The sequence below is a fragment of the Stylophora pistillata genome, chromosome 5 (assembly GCF_964205215.1).
Source record: "Stylophora pistillata chromosome 5, jaStyPist1.2, whole genome shotgun sequence".
NCBI classification, from domain to species: Eukaryota; Metazoa; Cnidaria; class Anthozoa; order Scleractinia; family Pocilloporidae; genus Stylophora; species Stylophora pistillata.
The window spans coordinates 28,333,358-28,353,800 of record NC_142523.1 but is presented as its reverse complement, the minus strand read 5'-3'; the positions used below and the strand labels follow the sequence as shown (position 1 = coordinate 28,353,800).

Genomic DNA, 20,443 nt, shown 5'->3' with positions numbered 1-20,443 from the left:
AAATTTTTAAACCTTTCGAGAAAAATAAGTCAAAGTTTAAATTTAGAGACAGAGTCAAACATTAAATACCTTGTATAAAGAAACAATCTTCAAGAAGATTCACTGCTCTTTTTGGCAGATTCTTTATAATAAGTGTTGTTTGATTCTGAGTTCTTTAATATCCTTTCTTTTTTAACTCGATCATAGCCAAGGAATATGTCTTGGAAAAACAGTCAGAGCCTGGGGTTCCCATTAGTCTCGATGCAACCCTAGAAAGCATGGGAACAATGGAATTCTGTCGCGTCAGATTTGGCCGTAAGTAGATTTTAATTAGCCCACTTTATACTTAAGTTTATAAGTGCTGTCTTTTCGCAGTAACTTCTTTTCGTACATCCATTTTGGCATCACTGTTGGTTCTTGCAGTCTGCTTGGCTCACAGCAGACTGAGTGTAATCAGCTTGCAAAATGCTCTTTTTTCAGGCTTCTGAGTCACATTGTTTTTTTCATTTAATACCAACACATTTGAACAAACTGGGAGACTGGACCAAAAAGATAAATATTAAATAGAAAAGACGGTATTCCTATTTTGACTTTAAATTGTGAAAACAATACTGAATAATATAGCCAAGTTGGGTCAATGATTGGGTCTGAAATAAGAAATACAATAATGTTGATTGGAGATTGAAGCAATTTGGCTTTTTTGTTGATATAATTGTAGGAAAACGGAATCATGAGGAAGAAAGGGAAGAGCCTAATATTCGGTTCCAAGCTTACACTTATTATACATACAGGGTAAGTGTAACACAAAATTAGAGACCTTAACTCTTTACACCCTAACATCAGTATGTATATTCTCCATACTGTTCTCTCTACATTTCCTAAAGTGCTGACAAAGAGAATTTGTCAAACAATCAGAGTTTATTTAGTTGGTGATCATTTGCTTTATTCTCCTGACCTCACTGAGTGATTCAGGGGTGATATGGTAAGGAGAAATTTGATGCTGGTCACTGTTAGGCTCAAAGGTTTAAGCAAACCGCAACAGTTATGGCAGTGAGGACATAATTATGGCAAAACAAAATAATCTGATGAACAGGACAATGGCTCTGCAATTACATCTAATAACTTTGTTTTTCTTGGTCTCAGTGTGCATGAACAACCTTGAGGGCAAATTCTTTAAGTTTTCATTTGGGACTCAATGCTGCTCACATAAATTAGATTATGCTGAAGTTAAGATGTGACACCATTACAGACAATAGAATAAAGGCTGATAGTTTCGAAAGAAACTGTTTGGGCCTGCGTCAGTGGGAGTAATGAAATAATTTGGATATATCAGCAAAGTTGAAGTGGTAAATTGGCCACTGTAACGATTCCAAAAGCCGACGTTTCGAGCGTTAGCCCTTTGTCGGAGCATTACATGTACAGACAATGCCCACATACAGCCATAGTGGAAAAATTCTGAATAAAAGTATAAATTTTTGTTCAATGTTTTCCTTTGCATTGCCCTTCTGACTGCCCAAGGTTTCTATTATTGCAGATGTTGTCTTGGTTTGTTGCTTAACATACCCTCTTATTTAGTGAAAAAAAAATATTATTTAATCATCAGTCATACAGGGTCAGCATGCTGCAAAAGCTGAGGACGGTGACAGAGATACAGCTTGGTAAGTCATTCACAGATATTTTATTATGTTGCCCTTTCATCACTGACTTTCAGCCAATACATCTTACTACAAAAAATCTGATTGGTCAAGAGAATTCAATCAATATTCAATAGCATGTGAAGTTGACACATTAAATGCAATCTCTGCAGCAAATATTGCATATAATCATGTCAAGTTCAAAGTCTGCTTAATTTCCAAGCCCCTCCTCAGTGTAGAGTTCTAAACCTTTTCTAAACTCAAACATAGTTAAACAAATATTGAATGTTACACTCCCCCTCCCCTCCCTACAGGGTGGGAGGAATGCTCTCCCCACCGGTACCACCTCATCTCATTTTTTCCTGATTTATTTGAATTTTTTTTCCTTTTGTATTTAATTTAACTTCTTTATTGATCACTTTCTTTGTTGCCCTCCAGGAGTTTCTCTTCAGAAGATAGAAATTGACCCTGTACTTCAACCCAAGTCAGCAAAAAAGTTTTGGGGAAAACAAAAATTTGTAAGTATTATCACTGAGAGTACATCTGTCCAAATTTTAAGAGAATATTTTGATTGTGGCTGCAAAACAAAAAAATATGCAGGTTTCATCTTGACTGCATTTTGCCAGTTAGACAGGTCCTTAGCTACCCTTTCTGCCTCACCCCACAGGTAGACAGGTCCTTAGCTACCCTTTCTGCCTCACCCCACAGGTAGACAGGTCCTTAGCTACCCTTTCTGCCTCACCCCACAGGTAGACAGGTCCTTAGCTATCCTTTCTGCCTCACCCCACAAGTAGACAGATCCTTAGCTACCCTTTCTGCCTCACCCATGAGTGACCAACACAGACAAGTGATGAGAATAGAGTGTGAATGGATACTGGGATTCATTATCAGGGAAGCCTCAGATCAAATGCTGCAGGGAAACCTTGTGGGAGACTGGCATCCCAATCTAAGAAGGGGATTGGGGGGGGGGGGAAATAAAAGTCAATTCATGCTACCAAGATAAGCTCTGGCTGCATGAGCTGTTGCCTCAAGTACAGAGGGGAACATGGAGTGTTCTGAATACCACAACATTGCAAACAAAATAGAATAAACACTGCATCACTGCAAGAAATGTTATCAACACAGTCATACCGACACCATGATATAGTTTAAGCCTCAGGATCTATCTGGTCTGGTTTCGCTCATCTTTACCATGTGTCGGTCTTTGGCTGGCTGATAGTGCGTGTTGTAGAGGTCCATAAGTCAAGTGAAATATTAACAAACATGGCCTGGGGCTAGTTAGGTAATGTTAATTAAAGTTTAACTCAAATGTATCGCATATTTTGTTCAAAAACTAACTGCGGCTGGGTTTTGAAAATCTATTGAAGAATAAACTGCAACACTGGGAATCGTTTATTTCACCAAAAACTGTTGATTTGAAATTACAAACATCATATACCGTAAAGTTTGAGATCACTGCAACACCAGAATGCAAGTTGTTCTACACCACATTACTTCATTAAAAAAAAAAGAGTCAGCACCCCAACACTGCAAACCCCAATGTCCCCCTCAGGACAATGTTAACTTTTTTATCTGATTTGTCCTGTTACCTCTTCCTTTTAATACTAACTTGTAAAATCACTTTTTTTTAAGACTTCAATAGATATGGAAAATGTGGTTGCTTGTGACCTAAATGAAGTGAAGAACAATGGAAAATCTGTGTTCAGAATAGTTTACTTCAGTCAAAATGCACACGAGTTTAAACACTACGACTTTGAAACTGATGCTGATGATGCAGGTGAGAAATTTTCTGTCTTTTTCTTTGCATACAGTAATTTATCACAGCAAACAGCATTTTTCACAGCAGAGAGCATTTGAGATAGTCTATTTTTGGTAGTAAGTTGATTATTATTTCCTAGCCTACCAGTTTTTTTTTTTTTTTTTTTTTTGTGGACATCAGTATGCATATTCTCCATATTAACAATCAAGAGTCTCTGTATTGTTGGTGATCATTTCCTATATTCTCAATACCTTACTGTTTGACTCAGGGTTGATATTGTAAGGAGAAATTAGATTTTAGTCAGCCTCAAGCATCAAAGGCTTCAATGATTAGGGAACAATTTTCCCTGATGTGTGAAAAATGTTTTTTCAACATTAATTTTGTTGTTTGATAATAAAAATTAACGGTAAAAAACTACGACGTTTCGAAGTCTGCATGACCTCATTATCAAGTAAAATGTTAAAACTGATGTAAAATTGTAGTTCAGAGATTATATTCAAATAAAATGTGATAACTTCATTAGAATAATGAGCGTTCATTGTTATTGGTGTTTAGCATGTCAGATCGTGCAGTATATGTTTAAATAAATACTTTTGCACGTATTGAGTCAGACTGCGTGTTTAGCTTTGGTTTTTGTTCGCGAATGAATAGCATTTCGTGAATTAGGCAGTCCATTTTTCCGCGGCATTTCTTGAGAACGGAAAACATTTCCTCTAGGCTAGTGGACGCTACACTGTGGGCTTCTTTCAGATGCTTGCCAATGACAGAGGCTTTATGTTCTTCTATGCGTTGATGAAGATGGCGTGTGGTATAACCGATATAATCCGCATCGCACGAATCACATTTAAAAGTGTAAACAACGCATTGGTGGTTAATTAAAGCGGGCTTCTCTTCTTGTATCTTGAGCTTTCCCTCGATCTTACGACTCGTGAAAACTGGTTGTAGGTCAGTTCCGATTTTCCGGCCAAGATCTTTCAGCTGATGTCTTACTGTGTCGGCCGATTTTTGGTCTTTAAATGGTAAAGTTATTCTGACAGGTTTTTGTGTAGCCGCGTCAAGTTCAGTTGGGGTTTCGTGACGGCTTTGGATTTATTTATTTATTACAATTTAATGGCATTAATAGTAATACATAACAAAACTAATATAAATAGCCATACGGATAATCTGTAAAGGAGTCCAGGACCCCATAAAGAACAGATCACCAATGAATATCTACTAAAATAAGTTACAAAGTAAAGTATAAAATCAAAATAAAATCAATAGTTCAACAATAATAACTAATTTAATGCACGATCCAGTAAACATTTCTTGACTCCCCGCTTGAAAACATCAACACTTGCTGCCTTACGAGTATCATAGGGCAAAAGATTCCAGGAGTCAACTATTCTGTGAAAAAAACTGTATTTAAGTGGATTTGTTCTCGCATATTTCTTCTTAAGAGATAAATCATCGTATTTCCTAAAAGAATAATGATCCGCATTAGAATAAAAATCTACGTATGAATCGATATTGATGTTACTTATTCCATTGAGAGCTTTATATAAAAAAGTAACATCAGCTAGAAATCTCCTATTTTCTAGTGACATCAGATTTAGCTTCTTTAAACGAGTCTCATAATTGTCCTCAGTCTTTAAAATGAACTTGGTTGCTCTTCTTTGTACTTTTTCAACTTTTTCTATGTTCCTTTTGGTGTAGGGTGACCATACAGCAGAGCAGTATTCAACATTCGATCGAACTAACGCGCAGTAAAGAGTTCTCAGAGTCGTAGTATCATCCAGACCTCTACAAGTCCTTTTAATTAGCCCTAACATTTCGTAGTAGCAGGCGATAGCTGAGTTGATGAGTTTCACTGGGTACTTAAGCTTAGTAAACATCCGCTTGAGATGCTGGCATTCCTTCGTAAAAGATTCTTTCGTTGATGACAGGCGGTAAGCTCGGTTCAGCATTGTATTCAGCAGAGATCTTTTGTAACGCTGATCGACATGGCTCTGGTAATGTAAGAGCAGTCCTGTATCAGTTGGTTTATGATATACGCTTGTTGTCAGGTGGCAACCGTTTTTCTCAATCATCATACCGAGGAATGGAAGCTTGTTGTTTTCAGCAATTTCCATTGTGAACTGTATGGCAGGATGGCATTCGTTCAATGTTGAAAGGAAGGCTGTTGCGGCTTGAATATTTGGCATCGTGGCTTTCATTATTCTAATGAAGTTATCACATTTTATTTGTATATAATCTCTGAACTACAATTTTACATCAGTTTTAACATTTTACTTGATAATGAGGTCATGCAGACTTCGAAACGTCGTAGTTTTTTACCGTTAATTTTTATTATCAAATGTATTTCTAAACATTCTCTGATTAGAATTTTGTTGTTGTTGTTTATATTTGTTTGTTTGTTTGTTTGTTTTGCCAGGAGAAATAGTGGAACAAGTCAATCACATTATCAAGTCCAACATGAGTGGGAAAAGATCAGAATACTTGTCTTCAAAAGAAAGAAAATCTGACAAAAGATCTTTAAGATCATAGCCATTGTAACTAGAACTACTGAAGCTTACTCACACTATTAAATGACTGATTATTAAAAATTATACTGTATTTTCTCAAATAAGTGCCCACACTCCAATGAGCACCCACCCACCCCCCCCCCCTTAAGCCACAGAGTCCATAAAGCAATCTCCCTTGTCCCTAACTCACTTAAGGTGGCTCAATAGGGTTATGCAAGATCACGAAGCGCGCGCCAGTGACATCAATCGAAAGTTAGTTTTTCTCGTTGTTTTTGCTATTTTTCAAATCAAAGCTACTGAAATATAAAAAACAAGGGCCTAAATTTGCTGTACAACAGTCACCTCTGAAGTCAAGGCTTTTAGTCCCAAATTAAAACTACTCAAATATCGCCATTTTTTGACGTCTGTTTGACTTTGATTTCAATTTTCTTCAATTTCCTTCGGTAAAATTTTCTATTATTCTCCGACCAGGTAGAGTCTGACAAGACGAAACTTTTGAAATCGAAAAAAATAGGGGTTGTCGATGTAGTTTTTTCGCTTTTAACATTTTTGTTGTTTTTTGGCTGAGCGAAAAACTTGTCCTACAAGTTTTTCTGATAAATTCACAGCAAGGAAAGCTAAAAGGGTATAACATCTCTGCCAAATTTTAAGGAATTTCACCGAAGGAAATACGAGAAGTCTGAGGGGGAACTTTCTATTTTCTCACCTCAATAACAACCACGTGATCAGAATAGGAACTCGCCAAGATCGCTATTTGAGCATGCGCGAACTTTCGAACCACGCGGTTTTGTCGAGAGCAAGTGTGTAAACACGGGCGGTCATTATCTTTGACGTTTTTGTACAAACTGCGTTTGACCTGAAAGTCAGTTGAGAACATACCTTAATTTACTATGCCGCAGAATCCTTGGAAATCTCTTCGAAGTGTTTCAAAATTGCGGAGACTATTCTCGTCGTGTTTGTGACCCTTGGAAGCGATGAGCGACTGGACAATGGCGGTCTCGTCAAAATACACACAAGACCTTTCCGTCCAAATCGTTGGTACAAATTATTTAAATCCACATATCTTAAGCCACTGCCAGCAATTTTTTCGGCAATGCTTTGCTTTATTGGGCTATCCGCATGACCTGGGTTGTACAGCTTTCCTCGAAAAGACAGGAGTCTCTGAAGACGGTTGTCAAGATATTTCAGGTCTTCGGCGGCGTCCTTGACAGAGATTACAGAACTTCTGTTCACCAGCATTTCATCAGACAAAGCCAACCTAGGCGAAAGCAAGATTCTTCGAAGAGCGATCACGTCCTCTAGGGCGTCGTGGGCATCAAAGGTGGTTTGAAATAAATGTTCGTAAACAGAACTCTGCCCAGGCTTTGGAAATTTACCTTCTGCGTTATGGATGGAAGAGTGCTTGCTTTTGATCAGTGATTTCATCAGTGTCAGAGTGTCTGCAAACTGGATGGAACTGAGCTCCGCGATAAAATTTTCGCCACCGTTTCGAAGAAGTATTGGAATATCAAGTGTGGCGGCGTTGTGTCCAGCCAAGATTGTGCAAACAGGCTTTGTGGATCGTGTTGAAGCTGAATCTATGTTGGCCCTCAAAAAAGTTAAGAACTGCCTAAGTACTTGCGATAACTCAAAGGCTTCTACTACTCGATTATCTTTGAAAAGTCGGCGGATTCCATTGACAGTTTTAACTGTAAGTTTGTTGACCTTTGACTCGTGAGAATCTGTCTCTGGTTGGTAGAATATAACATGAGAATTGTTTACCTGACCTATCCACGGCAGCGAGCTGACATACTTCTGCTGATTTTCCCGTTGAATTTGTCTCGATGTCAAATGAAACAAAGTGATAAAATTTACTGTCATCAAATTTTTCCTTTTGAACTGTGGGTCTCGAAGTGTATTTCGGAACTGCATTTTCGTACTGTTCTTGTTGTTGTTTCGTGACAGCAGCGGTTACATCATAAAGATCAGTGATTGAAAGTTCAGAATTGTTCAACTCCAGTGTTGTCGCAGAAGAGTTTAGGTTCAGGCCAATGCCACTTTCATACATGGTACCTTCTTTGCCCTCGTTTTTTGAGGTTTCTGAAATCTGGTGTTTGTGCTATCTCCTTGGAGGTCTTTGCCATAGGGAAGATCTCTGTGACAATAATGAGAAGGGTCTTTCTTGTATCAACACCATGTTTCTCTACAACCAGTATGGTCACTAAATGCATGAGGCACAATGCTTTGAATTGCAGATTTTATGTTTGTAGCATCCCCCTTATTTTGTGCAATACAGTATGTAAAGGATTTGACAACGTAATTTATGACTTTCTGTGACAACACTGAACTGTTGGGGAAGTTACTTCATTGGCTCAAGTTGTATAGGCATGTTGTAAGGGATCTTTTTTATGTGAACTGTGTCACTCCATTTTTCCACACCATAGGGTACCTTTTGCTTTAGGTGAGATTCAGTCATTGAGTCATCATCCCCAGTGTAAATTGAAAATTTGACATTTGATTTAGTTACCTCATTGAAAAGTTCAACTGCAGCTAAAGACTCCATTGACTTTGAAGAGCCTGAATGATTTTCGTGGTGATTTGGTTGTTTTCCTGCCTTTTTAGCTTCATCACAGGAGCAGCACATTTAAGTTTTTGTTGTGTAGTCAAGGACCTTACCAGTTGAAAGGCCCATGACTGCAGCATGTCCGGTCTTAGAGTTGAAACCTCGCCCCCGTTTCTGCCACCCCATGTCGTAACTACTACTACTACTAAGAACAGGCAATAGGTACCAAATTGTTCTGGTCAGGCTTGTTGCCATTTTCAATTGCCTTCTCTCGTTCAAGGTTTAGGAATTGCTGGCAACTATTTTTTGCTACTAGCTCTATTGCCTTTCCAGCTTCTCTTTCCCGATTTTTAGAAGTTGATGAGTTCAGTGCAGGCACATTGAGGATTGAAAGTAAATTGTTTAAATGGGTGTTGCCCACTCCTGTGTGTAAACAGCCAAGGGCAGCTCTCGTGTTCACATCAAAGGTCAATGGACCGCGTGCACCAGATCTGTGCTCTTTTGATGTTTTAATGGTGTTTTCCGCATTGCATTGGCTGCATATAACAGTAAACATGCTTGCTAAGCCACTGTGCTGTTCTTCAAAAACATTGCCAAGAGACAAAGGGCCTAGAAATATTGTAAAATACACTGTAAACTAACAGGGAAAAAAGACTCCATCCTCAGTATTTGTTATGTTCTTTTATATGATAATGGTGTAAAATATGCTATGGTGCAGTTAAAAATAGTGAGAATTTACCGTAATTTTAAAATAAGCATTCCTTCAGACCATCTGTAAGGGTTTCTAAGTCCACCAGTCTGGATCCTTGTGGCAGGTTCGCCTTCCTCTTAGCTTTATTCTGCTGATGGGAATCAGGGTTGGAGTCAACAGAACAGGTAGGCCGATAATTAGGACAAGCTTGACAGGAAGATCTTACCAAAAATTAAGACTTCCGAATAAAGAAAAATGTACTGACCTCACGTGCTCGTCTCATTCGTTTTGCTGGGGGTTCGTTTTCCTTCGATATGTTATCATACTGGAGCTTCCTTTTGGCATTCCACGTTTTGAACCCTCCGTGTAACCTTTTTATTTTTGTTTCTTTTCTGGTTTCGATCGCTTCCACTTTCCGAAAGCGACCTGACGCATTACGGATGTTGTGTAGGCGTTGAGTAAACTTCTGGTCTTTCACTGTCAATATTGTGCTCATTACTGGAAAGTATCGATGCCGTTTCACTCTCGTCAAGTAAACTTCGCGATCATGTGACAAAAATTGTGCACTCACGTGAAGCCGCCATGTTTGTTTACATATTTGATTCCATTTAAAAGCTCGCGCCATTTTCGTACCCATTGTTCGCCCAGCCAAAAAACCCCATTGAGCCACCTTAACTTCTTTATTGATCACTTTCTCTGTTGCCCTCCAGGAGTTTCTCTTGAGAAGATAGAAATTGACCCAGTACTTCAACCCAAGTCAGCAAAAAAGTTTTGGGGAAAACAAAAATTTGTAAGTATTATCACTGACAGTACATCTGTTCAAATTTGGAGAGAATATTTTGATCATGGCTGCAAAACAAAAAAAATATGCAGGTTTCCACTTGACTGCATTTTGCCAGTTAGACAGGTCCTGAGCTACCCTTTGTGCCTCACCCCACAGGTAGACAGGTCCTTAGCTACCCTGTCTGCCTCACCCCACAGGTAGACAGGTCCTTAGCTACCCTTTCTACCTCACCCATGAGTGACCAACACAGACAAGTGATGAGAATAGAGTGTGAATGGATACTGGGATTAATTATCAGGGAAGCCTCAGATCAAATGCTGCAGGGAAACCTTGTGGTGTACTGGCATCCCAATCTAAGGAGGGGATGGGGGGGGGTGAAATAAAAGTCAGTTCATGCTACCAAGATAAACTCTAGCTGCATGAGCTGTTGCCTCAAGTACAGAGGGGAACATGGAGTGTTCTGAATACCACAACATTGCAAACAAAATAGAATAAACACCGCATCACTGCAAGAAATATTATCAACACACACCGACACTATGATATAGTTTAAGCCTCAGGATTTATCTGGTCTGGTTTCACTCATCTTTACCAGGTGCTGGTCTTTGGCTGGCGATAGTGCGTGTTGTAGAGGTCCATAAGTCAAGTGAAATATTAACAAATGTGGCCTGGGGCTAGTTGGCTAATGTTAATTAAAGTTTAACTCAAATGTATCGCATATTTTGTTCAAAAGAATAAACTGCAACACTGGGAATGGTTTATTTCACCAAAAACTGTTGATTTGAAATTACAAACATCATATACCGTAAATTTTGAGATCACTGCAACACCAGAATGCAAGTTGTTCTACACCACAATACTCCATTAAAAAAAAAGAAGAGTCAGCACCCCAACACTGCAAACCCCAATGTCCCCCTCAGTACAATGTTAACTTTTTCTTATCTGATTTGTCCTGTTACCTCTTCTTTTAATACTAACTTGTAAAATCACTTTTTGTTAAGACTTCAATAGATATGGAAAATGTGGTTGCTTGTGACCTAAATGAAGTGAAGAACAATGGAAAATCTGTGTTCAGAATAGTTTACTTCAGTCAAAATGCACGAGTTTAAACACTACCACTTTGAAACTGATGCTGATGATGCAGGTGAGAAATTTTCTGTCTTTTTCTTTGCATACAGTAATTTATCACAACAAACAGCATTTTTCACACCAAAGAGCATTTGAGACAGTCAATTTTTGGTAGTAAGTTGATTATTATTTGCTAGCCTACCATGTTTTTTTTGTAGACATCAGTATGCATATTCTCCATATTAACAATCAAGAGCCTCTGTATTGGTGGTGATCATTTCCTTTATTCTCGATACCTTACTGTTTGATTCAGGCTTGATATTGTAGGGAGAAATTATATTTTAGTCAGCCTAAGGCATCGAAGGGTTCAATGATTGGGCAACAATTTTACCTGATGTACAAAAAGTGTTTTTTCAACATTAATTTTGTTGTTGTTGTTTATATTTGTTTGTTTGTTTGTTTTGCCAAGAGAAATAGTGGAACAGGTCAATCACATTATCAAGTCCAACATGAGTGGGAAAAGATCAGAATACTTGTCTTCAAAAGGAAGAAAATCTGACAAAAGAAGATCTTAAAGATCATAGCCATTGTAACAAGAACCACTGAAGCTTACTCACACTATTAAATGATTAAGAAAAATTATACTGTATTTCCTCAAATAAGTGCCCACACTCCTATGAGCACCCCCCCCCCCCACCCGAAGCCACAGAGTCCATAAAGCAATCTCCCTTGTCCCTAACTCACTTAAATCGTAGGGATACAAGAAAAACCTGTTTCTCCTGCCACTTAAGATCATTTTAAACCTACAGCAGAGTCATTACAGGAGAATAACAAGTGCCCCCCTTGATCAGGCACCCTTCCTACAATAAATGCCCCCTTTTTTACCCAACATTTTTCGAGGAAGTACGGTATTTAATGTTAGAAATTCTCCTCAAGTTTAAATAAATAACAGTAGTCAAGAACAAGTCTGCAAGAATCAAACATCTTAGGAAATGAAAATTTTCAACACCCCTTCAAATTTTGCATGCAGTTAGGCACACGGGGGGATGCATAAAAATGCCCATTTTAAGGTTGCAGCACTCTTGTTGCCATGATAACAATGGCTTCTTGTTCAAGGCCTGAGTCATGTTGCCCGAAATTTGAGTCATGTTACCCGAAAAATTTAAAAAAGAAAAAGATTTGAAATGACTACAGGGCGACTTAACCCATGACCACATAAAATATTTACCGGGCCAAAGAATGGTCCAAAATTGGTAAAGCTCCACTGAAGTCATATCACGTTTGCAAATCGCAGTATCATTCACCAGACTGTTCACCAGATCTCCTTCCGTCGCTTTAAGGTGTTGAAGACCATCGCTTTCCAAATCAAGTATCCTTCCGTAGATCTACTCTTCATTTAAAGCACCTAGAAGTCTTTCTCAATCGGGACGGAGCGGAATATTAAATCCCTTGAAAATCTCAAAACTTGTGACCAGTTAAACGGGAAGTTCGCAATCACTAATGCTCGGACACCAAGTGTGAACGTAGCCTTATTAGGAAGCACATTCGCCCCATGTTTTAATTGTTTAACAGGTTTGTGAGTAAGAAACATTAAAATCAGAGCTCAGAACACATCTCCCAAATGGCTGCATTTATAGTATTTATTACAACCAAATAGAGCTTGAAGTTTTACACCATGCATAGATATGTAAATCTTTTTGTGGGTACTTCCTGGCACTTTCTTGTAAGCTACACCCATTTATTGAGGTTTAACTATAGCATCACTGTTCATGTAGTGGTAAGTTTGAAAATACTGCAAAATAAGTTCAATTTGGGGATAATTTTAGGCCATGAGACAATTTTAAGCGGTGCATTCCATTGTGTGAGTTAACGGAGATTGGCATCGTAAAAAAATAAGAACCTCATTCTTGTTTCCAGATTCCTTTTTCTTTTGGTCGCGTAGCCAGAGCAACCGAATGGCTGTGGGAACGAGAATATGGAGACATCATTTTCTTTGATATTTACAGACTTGCCTTGGGTAATAAAGGATTCGCACTGAGCAAAGGGACTGCTTTTAGTGTATATGAATTTTAGTTTTTGTCTTACCCTCAAAATCAAGCTCTCCGTCTCGATTCTTGTCAAAAGCGACCACATATCGGTTAGCAATTAGCAGAGAGATATCAAGTCCTTCCGCCAACTCATCTGGTGAAATACCACCATCTCCATCTGTGTCAATAGTTTCAAATGTACCATCCTGAAGATATTTAAAAGCTTACATAGTTTCTAAAAAAAAATGTGGTTGTGTGTGTGTTTGTTCGTGCGCGCGCGCGCGCGCGTGTGTGTATGTGTGTGTGTGTGCGTGTGTGTGTGTGCGTCTGTGTGGTGGGGGGAGGGGGGTGGTTGGTTTTGGTGAAACGGTGCATAGCGTTGAAGATGCGCTGTAGATGGCAACTCAACTTTGAAAATCCTTCGCCATTTAACTTAGAGCAATTCACACAAGATATGCACCCCAAAAAATATTGCATTCGTTTCAGGAGTTAGTGAGTTAAAATCATCTTTAAGTGTTGTTTTATCTTACTGTTTTAATTTATGCATAAACATTTGCAGCTCAGTAAATATCCACTGCTACCCACCCCTACTTCGGTTAATAGTTTATACTCACTGATCATAAAAGTGAAAAAAAGTGGATCTGGGGACGTCAACAGAAAAAGTGCATTCATTGAGCGTGCGCATTACTGTCTTATTTCCTTGCCAAAAATGCAAAGAGCAGACACATCAGCATTTACAAAAGCTTCACAGCTCCTTCAAATACATCCACTTCGAGAGGTGTTTAAGTTAAAACAAAAACAAAAAACAAAACGTTTTCGGACAAATTGAGCCAATTCTGGAGCCCATCCTTGCTGATTCTTTTATCTTTCTCTTAGGATAGATGGACACGCCCTAAATGTTGAGAAATGTACTACAACGTACCTGATGATTATCAATCTCTCTTTCCTCCGAAGTTACTACTGGCCTCCCAAATGTTGTGCTCAGCGACTCTTCCCAGCTTCCGACTACAGCCGAGGGCACGGTAATCAAATCAATGAGCACCGTTCAGACAACAAAACAGTACTCGACAGTAGTTGGAAGCTGGGAGGAGCCACCGAACATTTGATTGACAGTAGTGAAAAACACATTTGTCAGTTGAGGTTTGAATTTTTGAGTTGGCATGTTATTGAAATACGCAGTAGTAAATCTTTACTTTTATATCAAGATTATTCAGCGATCTTGTAATACAAAATTAATCTACATATACATGCTTTTTTCTTAAATCGTTACACTTTTGGTTTATAGCCCTTCTTATTTCTTTCCAGTGTCTATCAACAGTTTTCTGGGAATATTTCATGACAATGCATCCTAGAAAAAAATGAAACAAAATGTTAGACAATTAAAGAATTTTAATTTGTCATAGGTAATGACATTAAAACTAATAATAAATCTTTATAGACTTGTGACAATAACATTTCTTTTTACTTTATTAACTCCTTGAACAAATCTCCTGCTTAAAATACTTTAAAAGCAAACCACATATGTCGTGGGCGAACAGCAACTTATAGCGTACGTCATCCTCGGAGACCCAGGGGCTGAGTGGATTTCAAGTTAGGGCATGAAGAGCCCCTGGGGACATTGTCTTACAAGACTAGTTCCAAACGGTCGCAGTCGTTCTGCCATCTGATTGGTGCCAGAAAATCTTTGTGTTTTTCTGCCCAATCAGTGTGAAGTGTGCTTTAGAGTCCTTTCGTGTGTTTTAACACGGACATATACTAGTAGCCCAGTTGCTCGCCATGTTTGTTGCGACCGTGCGACAGAGATTTGCTTGAGGTGAAAAGTTTCAGTCTCGGCACACAACGTAAGAGAAATCGATCAGATTGTCCGCGAAAATCTTACCGGAAATTATACTGAATACTTTCGCAGGTATCACTAGAGAACGTGTTTTAAAGTTTGCGAGGTTTGTATACCACACGATGGTTGCAGTCATTGATATGTCGCTTTAAACGTTAAACTAGATTTAAGCTTGAATCTTTCTAGATTTTTTGCATAATTTGCTGTGACTGAAACTTTGCCAATCCCCTGAAGTTATTTCGTCGCACGGGCCACGCAGGTATGTCGAGCAACTGGCGCTTTCGGCTACGTAGCTTTCTGCTTTCTCTGCGCGCCAAAATCTAGTCTTAGTAGTAAAGTCATTCACAATACGGCCAAGGTTGCAGAGAACGTTAAGTTCGTGGACGACCTCCAGCAAGTGCTAAGAGAAAGCTTAGCTGTGTTTCCGGTTTGCTAATTAAAATCTGAACATGAAACTTATTAACGAGAACATCGTGGGAAGGAGAGATGTTTTCGGGCAGTTACCGAAGGGGTTTGGAAAGAGCTTAATCTCTCAACTGCTGTCTAGAGTGTTGAAATTCTTGAGCCAGGAAGGCCACGGATTCTCTTCTAGTCCCTTGGTCATTGTCATTTCACCTCAGTATGTCGATTGCTGAAGACCAAGTTAAGTACCTTTGATCATTGGGAATCGATCCGATGCTGTTTTCAGTGGGAAAAACAGAACCAAAGACCAAGAAATATTGGATGGAAAGGGCGGGTTTGCTTTATTGCAAATGTCAGCTTAGTAGGACAGGGTCATCTACCCACATCTAATAAGCAAATATTTCCACGCATAGCTTTTCTTTTTTTTCGAGCGAAGATGAGATTAGAGTTTGGCATGCACAGAAAGTTTCGCAAGTACCAGTTGCTCGACATACCTGCGTGGCCCGTGCGAGGAAATAACTTCACGGGATTGGCAAAGTTTCAGTCACAGCAAATTATGCAAAAAATCTAGGAAGATTTAAGCTTAAATCTCGTTTATCGTTTTAAGCGACATATCAATGACTGTGAAGGTGTAGTCTGATCGTCCGGGTGAGTGTAGTCCTGAGTGTAGTCCTAACATCACGGCAAAACCAACCGATCATTTCACACGAACTGGAATAAGAACATTCTACTGACAACAATCACTCACTTGACTCTGATGATGACTTCCGCACAGGTTGTCGAAACGTCTGTCACTGCCACCGACAACAGTCCTTCTCAGGACTACACTCACCCGGACGATCAGACTACACCTTCACATGTTACCCCCGGGTTCAAACCAGTTACTGCATATCAATGACTGCAACCATCGTGTGGTATACAAACCTCGCAAACTTTAAAACACGTTCTCTAGTGATACCTGCGAAAGTATTCAGTATAATTTCCGGTAAGATTTTCGCGGACAATCTGATCGATTTCTCTTACGTTGTGTGCCGAGACTGAAACTTTTCACCTCAAGCAAATCTCTGTCGCACGGTCGCAACAAACATGGCGAGCAACTGGGCTACTAGTATATGTCCGTGTTAAAACACACGAAAGGACTCTAAAGCACACTTCACACTGATTGGGCAGAAAAACACAAAGATTTTCTGGCACCAATCAGATGGCAGAACGACTGCGACCGTTTGGAACTAGTCTTGTAAGACAATGTCCCCAGGGGCTCTTCATGCCCTAACTTGAAATCCACTCAGCCCCTGGGTCTCCGAGGATGAGCTTACGTGTACAGGTTAGTTGGAATGAAGATATTGACACTACCTTTCAATTGTTTCCTTACAATCTCAGAAATTTTGTTGAAAAGATGGATTCTCATGTGGTAACAAACTTCAAATTCCTCTCTTTAAATTGAGTTTTCATTGAGACTAAATTGTAGGTCTCAAGACTCGACAACACAGATGTCTATAATATGCCTCTTAAAGCCACTATGATGATACTTACTTTTAATTAACAAGACTGTCTCAGATCCAGCGCTTTCTGACCCAACTTTGTGTTTACTGGGGGCAGCATGCCATCAAGTAGCTCCTCCTTTGAGAAAAGCACTCCAGCAAGGCGCGTAGCATACCTTGTTGGTTCCTTTGGTGGTGCCTTCAACCCAAGAAGGTCAATGTCATTGAACAACTTGATGAATAGAATAAAACAGTATTTCCTTAAAAGCAAAATCTAAGAAGGGATCACGACTTATGACAAATATGACAATTGGGCATTATGATGATAACTACACAGATGAATGGATTCATTACAAAATGTAGCCAACATAATTATATAATTATCACTTTTTGTCAATTAATGTTGTTCCCCAAGGGTTGTGTCATTCAACATTGGTTGTCCTCAAAAGTGCAAATATAATGGTATCCCTAAAATGTTGATTTCTGCTCGCTGTAAAATGCAAGTGACCAGATTAGGAATCAGGCTCTTTCAATGCCCACAATAATAATCATTGTTACAAACACTGAAACAACAATGGTAAACATTTGCATACAGAAACCCCTAATGATTGCCCATTTCCTCCTACTGATTCATGAAGAAAAATCTCTTCCCCTAATTAAGCATGTTCTGAAATTTGTTAATGAGAACCAATTTTAATTGATTCCAGCATGTTTCATGTGTTATATGACCTACCATTCATTCTTTTTATTTCATATTCCGTGCTTTGCAATTCAATGGAAATTTGTGTAAATATTTTAATCCATAGTAACAAAATTTGAATGTGAACTACTGGAGAGAAATGCCTGGAAAAATAATACTTTGTTACAAAGAAATCTTCCCAAATTATCAAAAATGAAGAAGAAAAGGCCACACATTTGAAAATGATGCATTTATATAGACCCTTCTCAGATTCGACTTGATAAAAGGTATGATAATTTTACACTTAAACATTGGGAACTTCGATTTCACAATGACATACATGACAAGCCAAGAGATTATAACCAAATTATGTAATAAAATATAAGCAGTTTTCCTTACAAAATCTGAACTATTCTCATCGTCGGCTTCATTGCCACTTTCAACTAAAGAGCTGCTCGGTGACTGTGAACAGAATTATGTTAAAAAAGTCATTAATAAAATTGTTAAAGATTGCCATATCACTTTATTGATGATAGGCCAAATAACACTGCTCCTCAGATATTAATTTATCTTTATACTGACTACAGTTTGAGTTGTCACTAGAGGCAGGTGAAATACAGTTTGAGTTATCACTAGAGGCAGGTGAAATAACTGATTGCTTAATATAGAGATGTGCATAATTTTGTAGTTCAGCACAGTCAACCCTCTATTGTAATAATAATAATATGGACACCTTAAGAACAGCCTTCCTCATGCTGATGAAGGATACTGTACATGTATTATGGAAGAAGTTTTTGTTCAGAATTTAGACTGAAGATGTGCCTGTAATATGGGTGTCCGTAAGGGGAGCTTCCATTGTCATTCAAATACTAAGAGTAAAAGGCGAACACGAATTTTGTCTCACCTCACCTTTTATTTTGGCATTTGGTGTCTCACTCCTGCTTTGGCCCATGGTGTTTAACTTCCTATTTTGGTCACACCCTTGTTTTAGCTAGAGGTCTACTTTACCATCTAATACCTGCAGTCTTCTCACAATTTCAGACAGGCCCTGGAATAAACAATTAGTAAACTCTGCATATTAATGACCGCAGTTTAGACAGGATGTGTCCTAGTTTCAAATCTGCGTTAAGTTATGTTTTCTAATTTAAAAGAAACATAATACAACTGGGCGTTACACGTCTATATCAAGTACATCAACATCCACCAATTTACGCATGGCCATGGCCTTCTGAAATCTCCTCAACTAAACTTAACATTTGGAGAATGCAGCAATCAGTAAACATCATAAAACAACAGATTATTATACTTACATTACAGGATTCAGCGTCTTGCACATGCTTTGAAGATAAATGTCTGCAAAAAGGAATCCAGTTTCTTGGTGTTAACTCTACGTAATTGTCCAGAAGTTATAAAATATTAAGTCCTTGGACACAAAGTGTTAAGAAAGTTCCATGCACAGCCTTCAAAACAAGTGTACATACCAAAAGAAAGAAAATTTTAAGTAATTGAACTTCATGATTGTTTATCAACATTTGGCCATGTGAACTTCTTGCAAAAGACCTGATTTTCAGCAAAATTAAGGGTGAATGTTAAATGCTCAGTTAGGAGACTAGGTCCTTGTGTGGAGAAGTTATTTATTCATTTTTTAAAAGATTTCCAACCTTATGTCCAATCTAATTTGTCTTGTAGTTTATATTTACCTTGACAGTGATTCTTTTTGGTAACTTGATTCAACTGCTTTAGCTAGCTTCTTCTGTTCTTCCTCAATAGAAGCTGATTAAGACAATAAAACAAGATAAGCATTATGTTAATCATGGATTCTGCTTAAAGTTCGACCAGTAAGTGCAGTAACTTTTTGAATGCTATTTAAATCATCTCACTGTAATTCATTTCTCTAGGTCACCCCACGATGAAATCCCCAAGCATTCTCCAGAAATTTAATGTCAAACCACGTAAGAATGCTTAAAGCGAGTGTTATTGTGTTTTCACTAACGCGAAATGTCCATTTTTAACTGAAATATGGACAGTATGGTTAACTACAAGTTAAATTTTCTCTCACGGGTCAGCTTGAGAGCTTAAATCTTGATAAGATTTTCTTACCTTATTCAAAATAATTAATGTGTATCCCATGTGATAGTTGACAGATACTGTGTATAGGCTAAAATTACTATGTTTAGGCTAAAAAGTGAAAAACCCCTAAAACCCAGTGCAGTTTGCTTTGCGTGGAAATGCATTAATGGTTCCAAGCTAAAATTACAGTAGATGTATGGGACTTTGGCAAACTTTGAACCGCTGAAACGCCGCTACAATTAGAGTTGAATTTCAAAAACGAACATTTTTTGTAAAAGACATTTGAACTGAGAATATTTTCGTGAAGTATAAAGAACAGATTAAGGCTACAACGAAACAAACAAACCCCCCTACTTGTCACCAAAATTATGTAAACGACGCGAAATGACCGGGATGAGAACATTTATGAATCGAATTCACGGACCTCATTGTTTATTTAAAGGCCTTATTTTCAGTTGAATTAATGATATCAATAAAAATATTTAAAGTAGTGGCAAATGTTGGAAATCAGCCTCTTTTTAGCTGCCTTACAGTGGGTCAGAATACCCCGCCTTGGTCTGTGTTCTTTGAAGAACGAAGTATGATTTTCTTATTCAACGCTCCATTGTGAACTTCCCGGTATTTGTTACCTAGATCGATAAAAGATCGCACAGCAATACCGCAGCTACTGTACTCTTGAAAAAACTTGTTCCACTTAATCCCCCTCGACTTTGTAATTGACCAAGAATATCTGACTACTTAATAAACAATAGGAACTCTCAAATCGATGTTAATCGCTTGCAAAATTGTAAACATAACCTTTATAACGACCGTAAATTGAAATAATCTTTAGCATTTTCTACTTACCTTGATCCTCCATTAGCTTCTGAATCTGCAGCCTTTCGCTTTTTGCCATTTTCTTTCGCAAATCCCTTAAAAATCGACGCACTGCAGTGACTACCAGTAAGCCCTTTAGTTCGATCGGCCGTAACATGTGTTCACACCTACGC

At 38.4% G+C, this 20,443-nt stretch overlaps 2 protein-coding genes and 1 long non-coding RNA gene across 17 annotated transcripts in view; 2 read left to right on the top strand and 1 right to left on the bottom strand.

Annotated features, from left to right (window-relative positions):
- LOC111346036 (target of rapamycin complex 2 subunit MAPKAP1-like) overlaps window positions 1-6,003 on the top strand; it is a 103,448-nt gene extending 97,445 nt beyond the window's left edge. For all 11 annotated transcript variants that reach the window (XM_088760324.1, XM_088760323.1, XM_088760322.1 and 8 more), the window contains 6 exons: window positions 187-294; window positions 698-771; window positions 1,583-1,637; window positions 2,052-2,131; window positions 3,246-3,390; window positions 5,786-6,003. In XM_088760324.1, coding sequence (XP_088616450.1) covers window positions 187-294; window positions 698-771; window positions 1,583-1,637; window positions 2,052-2,131; window positions 3,246-3,390; window positions 5,786-5,898 — 575 coding nt within the window. In that variant the 3' untranslated portion in view covers window positions 5,899-6,003. The remainder of the gene's footprint in view (window positions 1-186; window positions 295-697; window positions 772-1,582; window positions 1,638-2,051; window positions 2,132-3,245; window positions 3,391-5,785) is intronic.
- Window positions 6,004-6,070: 67 nt separating this feature from the next.
- On the top strand, window positions 6,071-11,645 carry LOC148731253 (target of rapamycin complex 2 subunit MAPKAP1-like). 2 transcript variants are annotated; one of them, XM_088760427.1, is made up of 4 exons: window positions 6,071-6,128; window positions 9,186-9,294; window positions 9,820-9,899; window positions 10,091-10,435. In XM_088760427.1, exons 2-4 carry the CDS (start codon window positions 9,264-9,266, stop codon window positions 10,274-10,276), a joined length of 297 nt encoding a protein of 98 aa, XP_088616553.1. In that variant the 5' UTR covers window positions 6,071-6,128; window positions 9,186-9,263; the 3' UTR covers window positions 10,277-10,435. The 2 variants fall into 2 exon arrangements, with proteins under 2 accessions (XP_088616553.1, XP_088616554.1); XM_088760428.1 differs by lacking the exons at window positions 6,071-6,128; window positions 10,091-10,435 and adding exons at window positions 10,895-11,038; window positions 11,431-11,645 and having other exon boundaries at window positions 8,207-9,294.
- A 931-nt stretch (window positions 11,646-12,576) lies between these two features.
- On the bottom strand, window positions 12,577-20,436 carry LOC148731252 (uncharacterized). Of its 4 annotated transcripts, none has more exons than XR_016001337.1 (7): window positions 20,301-20,436; window positions 19,085-19,157; window positions 18,695-18,737; window positions 18,289-18,432; window positions 17,784-17,846; window positions 16,758-16,937; window positions 12,577-14,336 (listed from the first exon to the last, which is right to left on the bottom strand). It is a non-coding gene; the product is annotated as an uncharacterized LOC148731252 (long non-coding RNA). The 4 variants fall into 4 exon arrangements; XR_016001339.1 differs by having other exon boundaries at window positions 16,758-16,904; XR_016001336.1 differs by having other exon boundaries at window positions 18,294-18,432.
- Window positions 20,437-20,443: the final 7 nt, after the last annotated feature.

Bases quoted from the DNA above. Each gene is read 5' to 3' on its own strand.
- LOC148731253 (XM_088760427.1), top strand. From the start codon at position 9,264: ATGGGAATCAGGGTTGGAGTCAACAGAACAG. The intron at 9,295-9,819 runs GTAGGCCGATAA...GTTGCCCTCCAG, and splicing joins GGTTGGAGTCAACAGAACAG to GAGTTTCTCTTGAGAAGATA. The intron at 9,900-10,090 runs GTAAGTATTATC...CTCACCCCACAG, and splicing joins TTTGGGGAAAACAAAAATTT to GTAGACAGGTCCTTAGCTAC.